At 36.5% G+C, this 22,791-nt stretch overlaps 3 protein-coding genes across 3 annotated transcripts in view; 2 read left to right on the top strand and 1 right to left on the bottom strand.

Annotated features, from left to right (window-relative positions):
• Positions 1-22,791, bottom strand: part of LOC149616043 (neuropeptides capa receptor-like) — a 61,846-nt gene that overhangs the window by 29,302 nt on the left and 9,753 nt on the right. The gene's annotated exons all lie outside the window — the stretch shown is intronic.
• Positions 7,537-13,125, top strand: LOC149616044 (sialin-like). The gene is made up of 8 exons (XM_089856230.1): positions 7,537-10,262; positions 10,362-10,595; positions 10,656-10,973; positions 11,346-11,498; positions 11,566-11,698; positions 12,395-12,550; positions 12,605-12,690; positions 12,803-13,125. The coding sequence occupies exons 1-8, from the start codon at positions 9,993-9,995 to the stop codon at positions 13,043-13,045; spliced, it is 1,593 nt and encodes a 530-aa protein (XP_089712356.1). The 5' UTR covers positions 7,537-9,992; the 3' UTR covers positions 13,046-13,125.
• LOC149616045 (putative inorganic phosphate cotransporter) lies at positions 14,512-17,223 on the top strand. The gene is made up of 8 exons (XM_089857079.1): positions 14,512-14,637; positions 14,698-14,928; positions 14,994-15,317; positions 15,734-15,883; positions 15,945-16,077; positions 16,146-16,301; positions 16,521-16,606; positions 16,674-17,223. Exons 1-8 carry the CDS (start codon positions 14,512-14,514, stop codon positions 16,959-16,961), a joined length of 1,494 nt encoding a protein of 497 aa, XP_089713205.1. The 3' UTR covers positions 16,962-17,223.

Genomic DNA, 22,791 nt, shown 5'->3' on the forward strand with positions numbered 1-22,791 from the left:
AAATGTACTTCCTGGAAAACTCCGGAGGGTAAGGTTAGGTTAACCGACGACGAAACGCCGGAAAAACTTTTCACACCTTTATCAACCATCTGTTACAGTGTTTTATGGACTTTTCTATTGGACACCCACCCAAGAGACTGGACTGTGTAAATGTAAACCTAATTAGAGAGAAGTCGATCTTAGAGAGAAGTGAGAAAGAGTTCTAACTGCTCCATCGATAAACCTTAGTGTCACGTCAAGAGTCTACGACGAATCAAAGAAGTTCTTGCAGGAATAGATATAATTTTAGACGTAGGAATGGAGAACGGTTAGTATTTACTTCCTTCCGACTCATAGCCCAGTATAGAGCCCCTCCCTCCAACACGTAACGAAAAGTTTAAATTATATTAGTGGCTCACATAAACTATGTTTTGATGACGTTGCTGACGGGGACGGCGAAAAATACGTAATTCCTTTTTACCTCTGTCGCTCTGACCCGCTTCTTCTTTCATACCCCTCCGTACCGTGGAGGGGGGTCCGGGACTCTAACGCGCGCGCCCAGCTTACTCTGTTCTCCATTCCTACTTTTCAAATTAAATCTATCCCTTGTTATTGTAAAAACTTCGACTGTTGTTATGAGAGTTTAAGGTAGTGCCATGTGGAATTTAGTTTCAAAATAAATTCATATAATCATAGTTCCGGTTTATTGGTTGACCTAAGTGATATACTAAGAATAAATCGTCATTTCAATTTTGGTAATTCTTCAAGTGTAAAAAGATATGAACTAGTTTTTCAAGCACTGGTGATTAACAAGACAGAATCTTGATTTCAAGTTCAGGACATTAAGAATACAAGTTTGTTTTTAAAGCAGAAAGGGTTAAGAATACAAGTTTGTTTTTAAAGCAGAAAGGGTTAAGAATACAAGTTTGTTTTTAAAGCAGAAAGGGTTAAGAATACAAGTTTGTTTTTAAAGCAGAAAGGGTTAAGAATACAAGTTTGTTTTTAAAGCAGAAAGGGTTAAGAATACAAGTTTGTTTTTAAAGCAGAAAGGGTTAAGAATACAAGTTTGTTTTTAAAGCAGAAAGGGTTAAGAATACAAGTTTGTTTTTAAAGCAGAAAGGGTTAAGAAGGTAGAAACTGGTTTTTCAGGTACTGGGGATTAAAAAGGTAGAAACTTGTTTTCCAGGTACAGGGGATTAAAAAGGTAGAAACTTGTTTTCCAGGTACAGGGGATTAAAAAGGTAGAAACTTGTTTTCAGGTACAGGGGATTAAAAAGGTAGAAACTTGTTTTCAGGTACAGGGGATTAAAAAGGTAGAAACTTGTTTTTCAGGTACAGGGGATTAAAAAGGTAGAAACTTTTTTTTCAGGTACAGGGGATTAAAAAGGTAGAAACTTGTTTTTCAGGTACAGGGGATCAAAAAGGTAGAAACTTGTTTTTCAGGTACAGAGGATTAAAAAGGTAGAAACTTGTTTTTCAGGTACAGAGGATTAAAAAGGCAGAAACTTGTTTTTCAGGTACAGAGGATTAACAACACAAACCATTTTCTCAAGCACAGAGGATTAAGGACATGGATTTTCAATACAAACTTGTATTTCATACACAGAAGAATAAGAAGACAGTAACTTGTTTTTCAGACACACAAGAGTTAGAAGCTAGCAACTTGTTTTTCAGACACAGAAGAGTAAGAAGACAAAAACTTATTTTCAGACACATAAGAGTAAGAAGACAAAAACTTATTTTCAGACACATAAGAGTAAGAAGACAAAAACTTATTTTCAGACACATAAGAGTAAGAAGACAAAAACTTATTTTCAGACACATAAGAGTAAGAAGACAAAAACTTATTTTCAGACACATAAGAGTAAGAAGACAAAAACTTATTTTCAGACACATAAGAGTAAGAAGACAAAAACTTATTTTCAGACACATAAGAGTAAGAAGACAGAAACTTGTTTTTCAAACACATAAGAGTAAGAAGACAGAAACTTGTTTTTCAAACACAGAAAATTTAAAATACAGAAATCTATTTTTCAATCACAGGAAATTATGAAAATTGAAACGCTCTTTATATATTTTTTTATCATAAATTAGCTTTTACGCTATAATTAGAAAAATGAAACTAAAAAAAAAAAATTCAACTACTAGATCAAAAGATATTTTTCAAAATTGAAATTTCAGTTACAAAAAGAAACCTATAAATCTCGCTTCTTAACTTCTTAATCGATAATCTACATTGAGGGGCGTCAAGTTAGAGAACTGAAAGAAATAAAAACAAACTTAAGGATGCTGGACGCTTCCCACTGGGAAATTTAATGTTTCTTTCCTATTGAATATTTTAAGATTTCGAAAAAGTTCAAAACTTGACAATTAAATGTCATGCCCCTCTAATACAACTAACCCAACTGGCACCAAAGAAAAGAATTTGTTTTTTAGAAATTTCCATAGATCAGTATGTTTAACCGAGGCTACAGCTGACACTTCATTAACACTGTCAGGTCACACTCGTTCCTCTTAAAGTAAATCTCTTAGCGAACCCCATTTCAATTGACATTGGTAGATAATATCCTTACAATGACTTTCAGCGTAACTTTCAGTCACGTTGCGCCTTAAATTGATGACTAAAAGCATAAGTTTATCGTCTGCTATAAGTCTAATTGTCTAAATATATCATAAACCGCTTTGTCTTCCAAAATAATTTCTCCCCCCAACACAAGAGAAGAAGGGAAATATTGAAAGAAACATTTCCGGTCCTTTGGTTAAAAATCAGTACCGACAAGCAGAAAGTCCAATAGCCACAGCCAAATTCAGTATAAGCGTATGCGCCGCAGCATCATACGACCCAGCAGATAACCCTTTCTTCAAAAGTTCAAAGATAAATATGTGGTCTATGCTTCCACGAACCCACATCCCTGGCCTCGTGATCGATCCTAACCCCTACTTAAAACTTTGAAGGAAAATTTAATGAAGCACAGCTATTAAAGTCACAAAATTGTCTTGACAGGAGCGCCATCTTTCGAAAATTAAACATAATAACATGTTCATGTTTAATGGCTCTTGAATTGAATCCCATATTTTTGGAGAATGCCCAAAAAAGTCCTATATTACGTAATTTCTCCAAGCTTTAAACTCATAAACCAATTCAGTAAGCACGTTAATTTAATCCATCATCCATGGTATTTAACTTAAACTTCCAATAGCCCAAAATGGCTGTAGAAATATTAGATTAAAAGTTAGAACTAATTAACCACTGTAAATAGATGGAACTTATCCGTGTCCACAACCAACCCTTGGATAAGCATTTAAGTTCTACTTCACTTAGCTCCTCTCTTCAATACTTTTAAACTCAGCTGTGTCCTATCAGGGATAGATGTAATTTTAGAAGTAGGAATGAAGAACAGAGTAGTGTGGGCGCGCGTCAAAGTCCCGGATCCCCTTTCCCGGGACAGATGGGGTATGAAAGAAGAGGCGGGTCATAGTGATAGAGGTAAAAAGGAATTACGTATTTTTCGCCGTCCCCGTCAGAAACGTCATCAAAACGTAGTTTAAGTGTGCCAACTATTCGTTCCGTGTTGGAGGGAGGAGGTCTATACTGAGCTATGAGTCGGACTGAAGTAAATACTAACCGTTCTCCATTCCTATTTCTAAAATTAAATCTATCCCTGATAACACTAAAAATCAAAAGGAAAAAGTTCTATGGTATAAAATCCTGAATTTTCATGCCTTCTATTTTTGCTAAATAATTCGACTGGGACTCAGTTCCTTTGTTATTTTTCACTTCTTTTTCTAAACTTATGCTACTCAGATCTGGAATTGAATAGGGGAAATTTATTTCTTTTTATTACACCCTCTTATCCATTGTACTATTTCTGTCGAAAAGAGAAGTCATTCACAAAATTCAAATTGAGAAAAAGCTAGTAAATCAAAAAAAGGGACCGAATTACAAAAATCGAAACGTGTTTCAAAGAGAAATCTCTTTTTAAAACAAAGTTCTTATTTGTTTTTGTTTTTTCTCTCTCTCTCTAAATACGAACTGAAGCAGTTTTTCTCCCTCCCTCGCTTTGAATGGATAATTAATTAGACACGTTAATAAGAAAGGTTTATTCCCCGAAATTCCAATAAACATCTCCAGGGCATTCCATGTATTTTGACTTCAGTCAATAGAAATGTGTGCCCGGTTTGAAGCAATGATCGTTCTGTAAAGATTGACTTTGCGAGTGTGATAGCTAAAAACGCTGATGTAGAATTTGCTTCTTAATTAGAATTAAGTATACTGACAACGTCGAAACAATCTACTTCAATCAATCTAAACCAATAGCTGATTAAATATATCTCTCCTTGCTTTGCCCCCCGTCTTTTGAATGAGAGGAAAGTATGAATACTTTTTTTTGATCGGCTTAACGGTCGCGCATGCGCGTTATCATTAAGTTGACAACAAAGCGGGGTAGCGTCTGCTAGCAGTGCTGCTGGGATAGAAGTCCTGCCTATGGTGCCACAGTTCAAATGGCACCATAGTAACCTATGTTTTTGTAGTTTTATTGTAATTATTGTGTATTTAATATATTTATAATAGACAACACGTTTTCCCCTAATCCATTTAGCTTTTTTATTCACTTTATTAGTCACCATGATTGCAATTTGCAAGAAGACAGCAACACACAGAAAGCAGAGCAGACTACGTTATTTAAAAAAGCAAGGACTAAATTAGAAAGCCAGTAGTTTATCCAATATGCAAAGCTAGATTCTTACTCCTAGTCGAGAGTATGAAGAGATTTTTATTTAACCAGCTATTGGAAAAGAAATGTCGCTAAGTAAACAGGAATTTTGTTTTTTTTAAGTTACCATGTTTTTAATTAAATCTGGCTGAAATGTATACAGATAATTGGAATCGTTGTGTAGCGATTTTCACTCAACGTATCTATGTGGATTTGTGAGGAGATATAGACTAATCATTTTGTATGACGCCATCAGAATTATTAGGCGTGACGGATAGTAAGTTCTCAAGCCCGGCCCACAAAACACGCATAGAAATTAACAAGGAATATATAGGGGACACAATGATTCCTAGTAGCTCTATGTATTCCTGAATCAGGTAATAGATAATGCAACTATTCGTATTTTGCGATATCGTTTCGTTGTCTGTTTTTACTTTTCTTTTGATTTAATTTGAGAGATTAATCTGACATTTCGAATCCCATAAACAATGAATTTATTCAAGTTGCAAAAGAATATTGATAGGAATTTATTGGTAATAGCATTAGGAAATGTACTATTCTTGCAATTGATAGTAAGTATTAAACGCATTGGGTGGGTATTAAACTCGGGTAAACACGTACGTCATTATGCTGGCTGTCCGACGTACAATAGCGCAATAATACATATTCCTGCAATTATTAAATACATCCTTGGAGCTATCATTGCTGTAATGGTATATTTTGAAGGGATTAGCATTTTCATACATAGAAATTGATTCAATGGAAAGCCAATTTCAAATTAAACTTTCCATCAAAATATCTGTTTTCGTTTAACTCTGTTTACAAACCTAAAATCAATTTTTCGAAAGAGTTTTCTTAGTTTCATTTTAGTTTGAAAATAAAAGTAATTTTTAAAGCGCTACTCTGTTCACTGCAGTCTCAGTTTTCTCTAATGTTATAAGAAAGGCAAGCAAAAGCCCTAACGTTTTAAAAATATCGTTATTAATTCTCTCAATCATTTTCCAGACCCTTTTAGACTCTCACAATCTTTAATAATTTGCCTTATTACTATTCAGTGCCACTGGCGGAGGGTCTAAAAACTACTCCCATAGAGACTGGGTAACTTACGAAGATTCGCAGAAGCACCACCAGGTGGCTAGAGCGCCACGCCATCTGACGGTGATTCTGCAAACCTTCGAAAGTTACCTAGTTACTCTCTATGGGAGTACTTTACAGACCCTCCGCTAGTGGCGCTGAATAGGAGCAAGGTTAATTAGCCGTATTTTAATTAAACGAAATCTATTTTACAATTCCTCTAATTAGGTCACTGAAAGGTTTTCGAAAACATATTTATCTTCTTAGTTTTTTGTCATCTGTCAAAAGGGTAGGTAGAGTTTCGCTTTAAAATTCAAATTGTTTCAAGACGTTGACGAAGTAGACAAGCAGTCAAAAGTATCAACATTTCCATATGTATAGCTATAATTCTTGTTTATATATATCCTTGAAATCGCGACAAGAAAATATAGACACGCTAATATAACAGAGACGTCACTGTGATGTTTACACAACACTTTAAAACTCAACCTCTGTTTACAATAAACACAAACAAAGAAGAAGAGTATTTCGAAGTTAACACACATTGAAAATAGACTAGGAATTTTGCTTTTCATGGATTTACAAACGGAAATCAGTAATTTGGTGTAATTCACCAAATACTGCTGTGGATTACCAACCGTAATTTACCCATGGCAATTTGTGACCTCTGAATTTTTGGAATAATCGGGGATAGATTTAATTTTAAAAGTAGGAATGGAGAACGGTTAGTAATTACTTCAGTCCGACTCATAGCCCAGTATAGAGCCCCTCCCTACAACACGTAACGAAAAGTTTAAAATATCTTATTGGCTCACTTAAACCACGTTGATGACGTTGCTGACGGGGACGGCGATGAAAAATACCTAATTCCTTTTTACCTCTACTTTCATATCCCCCCGTCCCGTGGAAGAGGGTCCGGGACTTTGACGCGCGCCCAGATTACTCTGTTCTCCATTCCTACTTCTAACATTAAATCTATCCCTATAATCAGAAATATATTACCTTACAGTAAAGTAATATATTTCTGCTATAATAACTTTACTGTATTTGGCCTCTGTATTTACAAACGTAAGTCAGTAATTTGATGTAATTCACCAAATACTGCTGAGGAATATCAACTGTAATCTACCTATGACAACTCGTGACACGTGAACGTTTGCCCAAATTTCGTAAAATGCACTTCCAGCGCGAAGTCCTTCTAACAAAATATAAATGATAATTTCAGATTTATGTACTTCTTTAACGGCCCCAAATTATAAATAGACTTTCAACAAGGTTTCAAGAAAAGGCAAGGCGGCAGCCAACGCTTAACAAAATTTTCAATATTTTACCATAAAGCTGAGATAGGTAGAAATTTCATAAGTCTGTTGCGCTATTGATTAGATAACTCTGCGTATTCAAGAGTGTTAAAGCTATAAGCTATAACCAAAATTATGTCAACGAAGCGAAAATAGAGTAAATATATCAAGACTATTTTTAAAATAAAAGCATACTGCCTTCTGAGTAAACATACCATTTTTCGGGACGGACTACTTCGCTCAACGGAGCGAAGGAAACCTGGGGAAAACGTTATGGATGACTCGCTAATTATTTACTGTCAAGTTTTATTCAATTTATGACCGGAAGCTCTTAAATTTGACATGTTTGGAAATATTTTTCAAAACTTATCTGTTTGAAAGTAAACCGCGTTACCGTATGGAAAATATATTATTTTATATTAATGATTATATGTTAAAATTAATTGAGATATTAGTGCTTTTGGAGGAAAAATATGCCAAAGGATAAACTATACAAGTGAAAAGTACTCATTAGATTTTTAATTGATTGGACGTATACTAATAAGGGAGGTTGTGGGTTCTAATCTAGAAGGGCATACTGGCACTTTAGAATGTCTTTACATGGTTAAAAACTGAGCGCGGTAATTAGTTCCAAAATAGTTTGGAAATTCTAATAATTTATAATTATTGAACACTTATATAGAACTCCATTGACTGCTCCGAGTTCAAGGTCGATCTAATCGCTTTTTTGTCGGATTTTATGACAAAATCGAGGGGCTAATCACTGCCAAAGTCCACGTACACCGATTACGGATTACGTTTAATTACTTTAACACTGTCATGTGAAGGGCTTTCAAAGATTACGCATAAACACTTTAGTACAGTCAAAGGTACAGCCAAGTACAGTACAACGATTACACTGAGTGACCAACCCCTCGGACAAAATAGAGGAAACCGCGAGCGACTTCAGAGCGCAATTAGATGGAATTAGTTATTATACTATTTACGCAATGACGTTTCAAGTTGAAATCGATAACCTATTAAAAACATCAAAGCACTTGTTATCAAAGCGATCAAATGATTTGCCGCACTAATAGTATTTGCAATTATGTTAATTGATACAGGAAACTCGTTTTAAATTTTAATTTTATCCTTTACGTATTTATATTAGCAGGGAGACTCTGTAGGAGGGATATTTGTTTAGCCCAATTTAAAAATTTAAAACTGATACTTTATCGTCGTTCGTTAATCGCTACCCCTAGCGGATAACAATTTGTGACTCGGAGAGAGAGAGAGAGAGTAGGAGCAAGTTTGATTCAAAAGTAGCTCAGTTGGGGGCCATCTATTGCTGTTCAAAATTCCCGGCATGCCTTTCATGATTTGGCGTCATTGCGAGCAGCTAACCTCTCGGTGGAAATATTTTAGTAGCAAAGTCACGTGTAAATAGAAGTTCTAAAACCAAGTGGCACCTAAAGCTTCATAGAGAAACAGGAAGGTCTTTCACCTTTCCTTAACAAGACTCCACTACAGAATCTCCCCTATATCAGATAACAACGTATCCAAATTTCTCAGAACTTAAATATCTAATCCATAACAGTTCCGCGTAGAAATTAATACGGGATCTTTCATCGACAAAAGGAAATTGCTCTTTAAACGTTTCACAAAATGGAAATTGAAATTGAACCTTAAATCCAATCTGGGTTCGATGTTAACTACAGAAACGATTAATAAAATATTAAATCCATTCCGAAACGTCGATAGAATTCAGTCGAGATTCCGAAATATTTAAAATTTCAATCCTAGAAACACGCCGTGCGAAAGTTAAACGGATTGTAATGTAATTGAAATGAGATATTTCAAATACATCGAATTTCCATTATATTGGGCGGAGGAATTTCAAAACAGTTTCGTATGGAAAATAGTGCATTGTAGATTCCGATATATTTGGCCTAAATTGTTCAAAAATAGGTACCCTATTCCGGCCAGTATTTTGACTTAACGATGGTTAGTACGAAGGCATAAATTCTGCAGGAACGTTGCTCTTAAGTAGTTGACACGCACTAAGAAAGGTTTTTCCAATCCGCCGCCATCTTGAAAAATGGCGGCCAGAAATGTTAAAAAACATTCTTTATGAAATAAAGTTCGAGCATTTTACCAGATTTCACTGATATTTGGTACATTGCATAGTTACCTATAACCTATAAACGGCCCATTTGTGTTCAATTTGTCGTCATCTTTAAAAATGGCGGATCGAAAAGTTATAATAATGTCCCAACGGGCAACGCCGGGTGACCTTTTCTACTAGTATTAACCATTATTGCAATTAACTCTTCAACATTTAGTGCTTGTCATTTACTTATAGGGAGAATGAAGGGTTGAAGATAGCTTTCTTTGGCTTTGGAATGATAAAATATGATGAAATATGTTAATTCAAGAGAACAGAAAATTTACTTTTTGGTCGAAATTTGTCTATTGCAGTCGATGGTCGGATTTTACAGGAATATTTTGAAAACGTACATTAAAAATAGTCTAATTAATTTCGAATCTTTTTGGGGATTAATATCAACTATTTTAAAAATCGGTTAAAAATCAACTCAAATGTTTTGACCACACAAAACTCAATCAAATCAACTCCTTTTCGAGGAATTCACGCTCCCTTTAACAGTATTTGCAATTTTGCACTCAATTGCATTCCACACACGTGATATTTTTGATGCTTAACCCTTAAAATATGTTCAATCTAATCTATTTTTAATTTAATCCCCATTAGTAAGACATTATATCACACATTTGTCCATAAGACCTTAAAGTTATCTTTCACGAGGTACACTATGTTTTATCGTTAATCCAAGTTAAGCCACGATGACTTGGTAATGCATAAAAACACGATGTTTCGAAAAATATTGATTCTTTTCAATATCACTTTCGAAACTAAATTAACTACATCATGTCGGCGTCCAATAATTGCTTTAAAGTTTATATTCCAACTAGATATGTTCTGGTTGGACTTATTTTTACGGGTTTTTTTATTACCTCCTTTATCACGAGCAATTTAAGTTTGGCCATAGTAACAATGGTAAAAGTACACGAAGATAATTGTACGTTAAGTGGAAATGTTGGAGAAATGGGACATTGTCCAAATGCAACAAATCTAAACGTGGAAGGTGATTGTCCCCTAAGAGGTATTAAAAATGATACTTCAGAATCCGAATATGAGGTAAGGTTTTAAATTAGATACATCAAAGAACAATATAATTATAACCATTAATGAAACCAAATGATGATTTAACATAATTGGCCGTTTCTCAATTTTTAGCAGGGTACTTACGCTTGGTCAACTACGGTACAAGGAGCCATATTGGGTTCATTTTTTTACGGGGTTGCAATGGTTCAATTCCTCGCTGGTCGCGGTGCTGACAAACTAGACAACCGTTGGTACGTTGGGTCTTGCTACGTACTGGGTTCTGTATTAACAATCCTAGTACCAATGGCTTCTGACGTAGGATACGCGCTACTTATCGCTGTACGAGCAGTTACAGGAATGACGCAAGTAAAATTGTCCAATTATAATTGTTTAACAATAGAAAATTAACTTTGAACACAAATTTAGTGTGTTTTATATGTATGCTTATCAACGCTACTAATAAAATGGATCCCATCGAGTGAGAGGAACCGTATGTACGCGATACCAATTTGCGGTTTCTCATTAGGCCAGTTAGTTGGACCATTGGTCGTTGGTTGGTTGTGTAAGCAATCATTCGCTGGAGGATGGCCATCAGTATTTTATATTGTTGGAGTAGTCGCTCTTGCATGGGCAATCGTATGGATGTTTCTGGTAACAGATAATCCCAAAGATCATCCAAGAATATCTGATGAGGAAAGGAATTATATTTTGCAAGGGATACAGGACAAGGGTGAGAAAACAGAGGTTCGTGTGTGTAATGATACTATTTCATCAGGGATAAATGAGGTAGGATGGATTGGAAATGATGATGGGTGACCTGCGACAAAGAAACTCTCTCAGTGTACCTCGCGCACGCCCCTACCCTTCGATTGTTAAGTGATGCCGCGTAGCGCCATTGAATTTGTATGAGAGCTAGCTTCTATTTTTGAGACGATTCCGTACTGTACGACCCAAACTAAACGCTGAGGATGCTGGGAGGAGTTCAGTGCTGTTACGTAGGTGGGGGTACAGAGGCAACGTTTTTATGAATGCTGTTTCCACTCCATCCTTCTCTGATTCAAGATTTCATCATAGGCCTTTGTAATTGTTTTCTACACATTTTTCTCCCGTTTGCAGGATAAGTCTGGGACACCTTGGAAAGCCTTGTTAACTTCCCGCCCAGTTTGGTATTACATCGTTAGTTTCGTCTGCTCGGGCTGGATAATATACTCGCGATTAACGCTCTTGCCGAATTACATGTCACAAGTCCTTCATTTTCGAATTGACGAGGTAATTGTAATTTCACAAAAATACAGTCAATTATTTTTACTTTTCTGACTTATTCTAACACCTACAGAATGGTGAAGTAAACTCTCTGGTCAATGGTATCTTCACGCTCTCAAGCTTTGGGTCAGGATTCGTGGCCGATAAAATTCTCGCCAAGAAATGGTTATCTAAAACAAATACCAGAAAGTTAATGGAATTTGTCGGTGAGTATTCTGAAGAATATAATCCAGTGAAGACAAGTATGAACAGATCACTTTCCAATACAAGAACCATCCTTATACATTAGAGCCGTCATCAGGCCTTATCTAAGGGAGTTACCGCTTAAAATTAAGGACTTTCTATTGTGTTTTCGTTCTATTATTAAACAGAGTGCACAATATCATAGCACGGATAGATTTAACTTTAGAAGTAAGAATGGAGAACGGAGTAATCTGAACGCGGGTCAAAGTCCCGAACCCCCTTCCACGGAACGGAGGGGTATGAAAAAGAGGCGGGTCATAGCGAAAAAGGAATTACATATTTTTCGCCGTCCCCGTCAGCAACGTCATCAAAACGTAGTTTAAGTGAGCCTATAAGATAATTTAAACTATTCGTTACGTGTTGGAGGTAGGGGCTCTATACTGGGCTATGAGTCGGACTGAAAAAAATACTAACCCTTCTCTATTCCTGTTTCTAAAATTAAATCTATTCCCGATTATAGAAAAATATCCTAGTTCTACACATTATACCTTAAAAGAACGGCCTTTATAACAAAATAAATGATCTCTTATTACAAAATAATTGGCAATTAATTAGTCTTAAAAACGATTACTACTGAGCCACCATTAGTTTAGTGGCGTCTGCTAGCCAGAGCCCCAAGAAACTTTCATTTAATCAACAACATCATTATTATTTTAAAGGTTTAGCCGGTTCATCCTTATGCACGTTAATAGTCATCTTTAGCGGTTGCGATTCAACTCTGGTTGTTGTTTTCCTAACGCTGTCGTCTTTTCTACATGGTTTAACTACAAGTGGGGACGGCGTTCTACCTATGGATCTTACCCCTACATATACTGGTAAATATCCAATTTCCGAAGATTCAAATAAAAAAATAATTAAAACTTATTCAGGAACTCTCATCGGGATCTCGAATACATTTGGAAGTGCTACAGGATTTGTGTCACCGCTCCTAACTGGATTCATATTAGACAGTGAAGTAAGTTAATGTGCAAGTAATTATGTTTGGTAAACAATGTATTTGTTATTACAAGAGTAATTAATTAATTTCAACTGTGATAATGTTAACTGTATTCTTTCGTTTCACACAGGGTCTCTCTCTTAATGAAAAATGGAATATAGCACTCTACATATCTGCCTTTTTGGGATTTCTTGGAGCCGGTGCATCACTTTTATGGTCTGCTGAAGTACAACCTTGGGATCCGACCTATTGCGAAGCTGCTAAATTGGAAAATGGCAAAGATTCGACACTACAAATATCCAACAAGGCTAAACATTCTTACGTAAACACAATAGCTGAAGATTTAACAAGTGAAACTCAAAAAGATAATTAAAAACTAGAAAAATATCAAAATGTTATGGAAATTTTTCAAGGTATTTGTAAATACTATTTAACATAAAATGTTTTAGTAGAAACATGTCCCAATCATAGAACTAAATAAAGTAATTTTAAAAGATAAACGTGGAAATTGTTTGACAATTGAAGAAATGATCGCATTCCTAAAAAATTGCAAAAGGTTTTCTTTAGGGAATCGCACTGCTTCTATACTATAAGTAAAATTTGCGGCTCTTAAACCGTAACTGGCAAACTACTCGTTTGAAGAAGCAACGAAAACAGTATTTCGAATGAATCTTATCTAAAAGCAATTTTGGAGAAAATTGGACTCCGAATATCCAATCAAACTGACAAAGATTTAAAAGTTTTAATTCCATTTACCTGTAAGCGGTTTCTAATTTTGGTATCTTTCAAAACAAAGATCAAGAACCGTCCTATATGGGGCGTGACTTGCGTCGTGTTCCTCTTTTAATTCGGTTAGTGACACCTTTCCGGCTAATTCACCTAACTTAACCCTACCCAAAGTATTATCAGTTAATACTTATAAATTGCATAACCACCATGTTACAATTTCCTAAAACTTACGAAGTTGTACTGTTAAATGACTAAATCTTCACAATCTGTGTTGTTTCTTGCAACATTCCAAGCGTTAACTATCTAAGTGAGTACGTTCAGGAAACAGAATGCAGCACTAAAGAATTATCATCGTTCCATAGATTCTAGTTCCAAATGATGAAACTTTTTATTTCGCTAACTCATTAATCTAAAGCTCTTGATTCTCACTAACACATTTCAAGATAGTGGGAGGGGCACATACCATAAGCTTTTGAGACAGTCTTCATAATGATGGCGGCCATTCTTAGGTGCTAGAATCCATTCATTCCTGGTATGCGGTCACAATTTTGGTATTAAATTCTGTTATCACCAATAAGGTATTAAATATTACGAAATGTTTGGGTTGGATTAAGAACCCATTATCAAACAATAACCTATCCCAATTTCGTAATAAAAAAGTTCAAAGGAATAGAAGGATTATCATCTTGAACGTCAAATGACTGAGGCAAAAAAATCGAAAAAAAACCACCAAAATCAATCTAATCTTCAGATTTTAATTTAATCCCCATTAGTTTTTGCAGTAGCATCTTATTGAGAAACAGCATTACCTTTTATCTTTCGGGTCTCAACTAAAATTCATTAAATCCTCATTCCGTGATATCGTAATGCGGCTAATCCCACTTTAAGCTCGTTCGCTCTTAAAAAGTGCGAGCAGACGCAAATTCCCAGAGTTCATTTCATTTTCTCAGAACTTGGTTTCAAGAACGTTTCGTAGTCACCATGTTAGGTCCGAAAAGTCTCTGTACTAAGGTCCATATACCGGTCAGATATGTCTTGGTGGCGTTACTATTTGTGGGTCAGATGGTTACGTCATTTGTTATCACAAATTTAAGTTTGGCCATAGTGGCAATGGTCAAGAAACCCGAAGATAATTGTACTTTGTATGGCGGAGAACTGTGTTCGAATATTACAGACATCGAAGGGAGTTGTCCAAGACAGACATTTCAAAATGGAACTGAACAATCTAGTATTGAGGTATGTAAACCTTTGTGTTAAGTGAAGGATCTTTTGAAAGTTGTCTTTCAACTTTTACAGGGCGTTTACACTTGGTCAACCACAATTCAAGGGGTCATCTTGGGTGGCTACTTTTACGGTGTAGCAGGCATGAACCTGGTCGCTGGCCGGGCATCTGACAAACTAAACCTTCGTTGGTTCATTGGCGTTGCTCTCCTTTTTGGCGCAACATTCACAGCATTAATACCGACCGCCGCTGAAGTCGGATATCCATTACTGATAGCTCTGAGAATTATGACAGGAATGTCTCAAGTACGTTGCTAACAAGTACTTTTCTTCAAAAACATTTCAGGGTTGTAATAAATCCGTCTTTTTAGAACGTCATCTACGTTTGTGTCTCTCCATTGCTGGTGCGATGGATACCTCAAAATGAAAGGAATTTGATGTATTCTATTATAGTTTGCGGATTTGGTTGTGGAACTCTTACTGGTCCATTGTTCGTGGGATTTTTAAGTCGACAAAATTTTTTGGGAGGTTGGCCTTCGGTGTTTTACATTGTGGGAGCTATTGGAATTACTTGGTCGTTATCGTGGATGTTATTGGTATCCGACCAGCCTTCAACTCATCCCAGAATAACAATAGCGGAAAGAAATTATATTTTACAAGGGTCTTCGACTGCAGATGAGGGATCCAAGTCAAAGGTAGAAACTTGTTTGAAAATACCTAGAAAGTTGGAACAATGTTTTCGAAAACGGTTTGAAAAGTCTAAATTTCGAATTTTCACATATCATTTTGACGTAATATTGACGAAATATATGTAAACGTGTTGGTTATCTTAATGCGCGTGACGATTATCACTATCCGTTTGTGAGAGATTTTTTTCATGGTGCCGAAACGCGGGACAACTCTCACTTAATGTGTGCGAGACGCGAATTTCGACCTTTGGTTAAAAACACCAATAATAAGATGATGAAAACTAGCCTAGCTTCCAAATTTTTAAACCGACTTTAGTCTATTTTTCATCATCTCCACTCTCTCGAAGAGAATTATTCTGAATTCTTCGTACCCTTACCATTATGGAAGAAACTACAAATACAACTTTTGCGTATCATTTCAGGAACAGACAACACCATGGAAAGCAATATTCACCTCATTTACAGTTTGGTCATTCGTTTTCAGTTTTGTCTGTACGTCGTGGCTTTTGTACTCGAGGCTTACTTTGCTACCGAACTACATGTCTCAAGTCCTTCATTTCGAAATTGTGGAGGTAAATTAATTTTATTTTAATCTCAATCTAAGATAAAACTTACGAAATTCTACTTAAATAGAATGGAGAAATAAACTCCCTGATAAATGGAGTGTATATGCTTTGTACTTTTGGGTCCGGTTACATCGCTGATAAGATTTTGAAAAATAACTGGATGTCTAGAACAAATTTAAGAAAGCTTATGGATACTATTGGCAAGTTTAATTCAATTTTTCTTCGGTATTTCATATATATTTCCTAATGATTTTAATTTATTTTATAGGTTTGGGAGGTTCGTCACTCTGTCTATTGGCAGTAATACACAGCGGATGTAATGCCACTCTAGTTATAACTTTCCTGACCATGTCAGCTGGATTGCACGGATTTACTAACAGTGGTGACCATGTTATGGCGATGGACTTAGCACCGTCTTTACCAGGTATGTTTCCAATTTTTCTAGCAACTATAAAATAGGGCTAAAAAATGGCAACAAAAGCCTTTGCTTCATATTTAAAATTAAGTGTTATTTCGTGAAAATGTTAATGGATATATGGTAGTAAACGCTGATATACTTCTTAGGTGCTTAAATTCTTTTTAAATGTATTGTAGCAAAAAAGAATTATAAATATATATTAGTAACATTATTTTAAAATTTAAGGGACGCTATTCGGTATTGCCAACACCTTCGCCACGTGTACTGGTTTTATATCTCCCTTGATAACAGGAGTAATATTGGACAGTCCAGTAAGCACGCATTGTTGACACATGTACAGCATTAAAACCTAATTAACAACGCACGCTATTTTAACAGGGACTAAATCTGAACGTTAAGTGGGACATTGTATTCTACATGTCTGCCGTTATTGGATTGGCGGGTACGGGAGTAGCAATTTTCTTCTTCTCTGCCGAAGTTCAACCTTGGGACCCCAGCTATATCCAACCGGGTACTAAAGAATCAGACGAAAAATCGTGCAAAATGGAAAAAGGCGGCAAATCGAATGAAAAGCGGGATTCTACTGATAGGTTATCGAATTTAGATAATGGTAAAACGAGATATAAGACAACGGAAGGATCAAAAACCGAGATAGAAAAATATTGATGTATTTTATACGCATTGATCTATGTATTTTATCACTTGAATTACATTAAATTCTGAATTTTTATCCATAACTAGCTGTTACCCGCAGCGTCGCTCGCGTGTAATAAGAACTTCCCTCAAAATGATGTAAAGAATGAGTAGATTTTACTGATGACTAATATTTTGTAGCACCCTAGGAGCGAAGGCACTCAGCGTTGCCCGTCAGCCCGTCGAGACATTTTTTATTACTTTTCATGCGGACATTATTCCATAAGGAGGGTTTTTAAATTTCTGGCCACCATTTAAAAAGATGGCAACAAATCGAACCCAAAAGACCATTCAGCCCATCTATAGCTTAAAGGAAAGCAGCGTACTAAATATTTGTGAAATCGGTTGAAACGCGCGGACTTTGTTGCATAGAGAAGATTTTATATTTCTGGCTGCCATTTATTAAGATGGCGGCGGATTGGAAAATTTTTCTTAGTACGTGCCTACTACTTATGAGTAACGTTCCTGCAAATTTTCAGCCTTCTAAGGCAAGCGGTTTGGGCTGGGCGTTGATTATCAGTCAGTCTGTCAGTCAGTCAGGACTTTGATTTATGTAGATATCGATTTTTCACTGCTACATAACCGAATCCAAAATGAAAATTACAGCCAGTAATCCTAAATATTTTCATCTATCGTCTGCTATAGCATAGCTCACTCAATCATGCGAATGACTTAAGGCTAAGAAAAGGGGTTAACGGTGTGGTGCCATCTGGACACTGTAAGACGACACTGAGAAGTTTCAAACTAAACCCGCGAGCGAGTCTTTTACGTAATCGTTGACACGTGTCTTATTAAGCGAGCAAAAGCGACTAGACCGAAAGATTTGAGTCTAGTCTTAATGGGCCTTAAGGGTGAATTTCATGGTCGTAAACTTAAAATATCACGGGCGGTCTTCTTTCCCCAAGGTGTAATTTACCTAAAACAAAATCATAAAACGACAATTAACGTAAAACACCTAAAAGCTTTAAGGTGTCGCTACTCTATTAAATTGGTAACCAGAGCACCGATATACAGGTAGTCTAATTATAGAGATTTAACCCCGAAGATCAAATTCCCAGACGCGCAAACAACCTTTAATTAAAGGAAAGTTTCCACCTACTTAATTAAGACGCAACGTTTAACAAATGAAAATGATGAAATTTGGCATAAAGCCCCAATAAACTTGATTAAACTTTGTGGTGAATTCAAGTCTTAGAAGCCATGCTGTAGAGGATTATTTTGCAGGTAAGCACAGAGGCCTATTGAGATTATAAACTCTAGTTTAGTACTACCAAGAAGTGATATCTAGTTTATTAGGGAGAAGGTATAAATTCATCACATTTCCAGCTTTATCTCCAGTCCAACGTAGGTCCGGAGTTAATCCCCGCCTCTAAATAACAACCAGCATCTCATTGGTTCTTGAAAACTCACGTCAGCGCGACGCGAATGACGAAAATTACAGTCATATTTTCCGACTGAGGAGAGGCGAAATAGCCCAACCTCCTTTTACGTCCCCCTTTGTATTTTGAAAGGGGCACTGGGACTATGGCGCGCGAATATTTAGGCATCTTATACCTTCTCCCTAATAAACTAGATATCACTTCTTGATACTACCAACTAGGTTATTCAAATTGAATAGTATTAAACTATGGTTTTCAAGTATATTTGAAACTAAATAGGGATAAAGTTTCTGAGAAATTTAGACCTAAATATTGAAGACTACTTGATGAGCAATTAAACGGACAACTCTGGCTAGAATTTTTTCTTTTTTAATCGAATCATGCTTCTATCTAGAATATTGAAGAACATACAAGAAATTATATACTTTATAACCTTCGTCAGTCGTGTTTTTCATCTGTGAAGAACGTTTCTAGTGTGGCTATAACGAAGCAGTTGATCAGAAAGGTAAAAAAAGAAAAATGTACATATTTCTTAAGTAAACTAGAGTGTATAGCAAAAGGAAGCGTGCCAAATGAACCAACCCCATGGTAACATAGTTATAGTGTTAGCATAGGACGGAATCCTAATATTTTCCTATCATAACACCTGTTCGTGGCATAATTTCCACACCCGGGGACCTCTTATTTGCCATGATACTCAAATATTTCGGTTTTTTGCAGTGCACTAGGTATAATTCAAGAAGAAAACTCTAGACAGAGAAGGATAGATATACAGTGTGTTCCAACAAGGGTGTGAGGATCGAAAAACAGTTGGCTATGTTGTCGATATTGAGTTGAAAATGTAATACTATCCCTATAAGCAGAAGTGAGATGAGACTAGAAGTACTGAGCTAACCAAAATCTTCACTCGGCGAAAGTGAATATTCTTGATAACACACCAACGGTTGGCCCTCTGGTAGCGGTTTCAGAATTTCCCCTCCAAAACGTGAGACGCTCGCGGTGGTAGACGGCCGAACTAGATTCAAGCACCCGCGCCGATGTTTCGCCGCTTTAGGTTGAGGGGAAGGGGGTAAGAAATTTTTTTGGAACTCGACCAATTTTTTTCTCTCTAGCGTAGGCACGATTGAAGCGGCGTAAAATCCTCAAATTTGTTCACTAGTGCCAGGATCTATTACCAATGCTAGAGCCCTTCACTTCCAGTCGCATCTCACTTCTGCTATAAGTAAGGTTAGGTTGTTTTTGGTCTAAGTTTCTTTAGGTCTACATTTTACCACAAATGCCTCAGTTCACAAGTCACTAGACAGTTTTACTGATGCCCCCTTAAATATAAGTAAGAAACAGAGAAAGAATGCTAATTTAATTAAGGGTTCATTCGTAAAACATTCTAATCATGATTCGTAAACAGTGGCCTTAGATACTCATAATAACCCATTAAACATACCACACTTTTCATAACACCCTGTACTACTGTTCATCGTGGGGAAAACTACACAGAGTACGCACTGAACGCCAAGTTTGGTTTGAGAATTTGATCTATTGGCAATCTATGTGAATTAGCCTTAGGCTTCTCAAAGTGCAAGGTAAGGTTCTGCCAGTACTCTGAAGGATTTCCGTTTCCTTTCTCAACTCCATCATTCTTTTTCTTTAACAAAGAAGAACTCCAGTTCAAGAGCCTTTAGGCAAATATTCGTTAAGAATGTGATACTTCGCGACCTTCTTAAAGAGTTTCTGCCTCGAAGAGTCTAATGGCTTACCAGTAACGTTTGAAAAAAGAAAACCTGAAGTACCTATTAAAAGCAACACTCTAGGCCTACCATTTTTCAACTAAAGAAAAAAGAAACATTTCTGTCATAATGGCATGGATCGAATTTCAGATCCACATATACTCATATTCGCTTAGGTATATTATATTTTGAAAACGTTTCAAATAATAAGGCCTTTCCATTAATTTTATGAAACTTGGAAAAGGCACACCTTGAATAGTTACTTGTTAATTTGAAAGTATTCTGAAACGTAACTTCGCTGTAATTATTAAGTTATTCAATGTGATGGATCACCAAAAACCCCATGTTTTTCTATGGGAAATGTAGCGAAAAACGGTGATCTCTTTTATTAACATTACTTCAGGGTGTGGGTTTTTAACTAGAAGGGCCTACTGGCCAATTAGAATTACTTTCAAAGAAACCAACATCTAGGGGGAGGACGAAATCTTAGGTTATTTCTCTCGAGTCAAGAGGTAACTCAACTCCAGATGGAACCCGACTCCACTATACGTGGTAGGATCTCGGGTAGGATAGCCGACTTGCACTGCCACTAGCGGTGCTACTTGGCACGACGGAAATAACAAAAGAAAATGGCTCAGTCACCGTGGTGTTTGCTTAGCCTCTGGAATTAATGTAATCGTCTATGCCTCCAAATTTAAGTTCTAAAAAAAGGGAAATATTTAATTTTAGAAGTAGGAATGGAGAACGGTTAGTATTTACTTCAGTCCGACTCATAGCGCAGTATAGAGCCCCTCCCTCCAACACTTAACGAAATTTTCAAATTATCTTATTGGCTCACTTAAACTACGCTTTGATGACGCTGCTGACGGGGACGGCAAAAAATACATAATTCCTTTCTACCTCTGTCGATATGACCCGCCTCTTCATTCATTCCCCTCCGTCCCGTGGAAGGGGCTCCGGGACTTTGAAACGCGCCTAGATTACGCTGTTCTCCATTCCTACTTCTAAAATTAAATCTATCCCTGGAAGAACCCAACAGACTATAATGTTGCCTTCATTGAAATTATACAGAACCATGTATAAATAAAAAACTAACGAGAATGAAAGGATAGAACTGGAAAACATGAATCAACTCCAACAAATGAATATTTGATACAGCAAAAGAAAACAGCCAGTGAACAAGGAAAAAGTCAATTCAAAAAAGGTGACATTCAAAACATTACGAGCACGAGATTTTTTTACTTCCTGTTTTTCTAGATCTATTTCCGGTTGAAATATACAAAGGATAAAAAGGAATTGAAAACCTTAAGGAATTTGCTTTTAGATTGAATAGTATTCGATGAATAGAATTTTTTTCCCCCTTAAATCGGCTCAAAACTTGGATGATAGAGTACTGACCTAAATCTGGCTCTTTTGGGTATTTCACGCCACTATTTTTTGAGCCAACTTTGTGTTCTATTTATTTCCCTATTTTAGATTGACAGCTAAAGAAGAACGTCTAGTGCACGCACGCAAATCTGTAGAGGATTTGACTACGCTTATCCGTCACTGCGAAATCCTTCAAAAGCAGGTTTATGATTGTCAGTTTATGATTTTTTTCTTTATTTATTTACTTCCTCATTTCAACTTTCTGGTTTACCTTTTCGTGACGAAAATTTTAATATGTGACGCGGACAAAGTAATTTTGTTTACCTATATCTCAGAAAGTGGTTTGTTTGCTTGTATGTTTGATCTCTATGCACGGTCAAAACCCGTTACAGTATCTAATCAAACTGAAGGGGTGATATCAGTACCCCCATAGGTTAATAAGAAACGTTCCAAAAGTTTGACTCTACCTATACTTCGTAATGCTAGAGGTTACTGAGAGCTAGTTTGAGGGAGAATGATAAGCGAGAATTGAAGTCCTACACTCGGTTAATTTTGCAGTCAATCTTCCTATTAAGTCTGTACTAAGTCTTTGACAGCAGCGCCTCACCAGGCCTCCCTCGCTTTACCTCGAATCATGAGTTAATAATATGTTAGCTCCCTATAAGTTACTCAGGCTCCATAGGCGTAATGTATCCAGCGATTTCTTCTCATTTCAACTGCGCGGGAAAAAAATCCGAACGTTGCGCTCTCTCTTGTCGAGTCGTCGGCTGCTTTTTCACCAAGGTAGTGTTTTAGTCGTGAATGTTTATGGTTTAACAATTAAACATTAAATCATGGCGTTTGTGTCAGTACTGAGACAAAAAAATGCAGGAACTCAATGCAATTTGCAGATATTGATAAAGAATGCTAAAGATAAGAGTTGTTATTGTGACTTGAAACCAGAAAATTATACAACTGAGCTAAATCCAATCCACTGATCTCTTAACTGTTTTCTTAACCGAGGCTACTGAGCGAAATATTCGGCTGCTTAAATAGCTCCGATATCATTGGCTAGCTTCCACTACACGCGCTTCTCGGGGAAAAACCGGAAAGAAGAGTGAATAAGATTTTCGTTCCCGTGGCTTCCGCAGAGCGTCGCATATAATTGGGAAGCCGGCGGCGCGGGAGAAAACGCTGGAGTATAAAAATGAATTGCCTGAGTAACTTATAGGGACCTAACATATTATTAACTCATGCTCGAATCTATGACCTACCTCCCTCACTTCTTGACAAGCTCCAGTTTGTAACCACAGATTAACAAACTTATGGTGAACATATCAACCTATGATATCA

Source organism: Phalangium opilio, unplaced genomic scaffold (assembly GCF_054372755.1).
Source record: "Phalangium opilio isolate 3A_F unplaced genomic scaffold, DU_Popi_V2 ptg000217l_1, whole genome shotgun sequence".
Lineage (NCBI taxonomy): Eukaryota > Metazoa > Arthropoda > Arachnida > Opiliones > Phalangiidae > Phalangium > Phalangium opilio.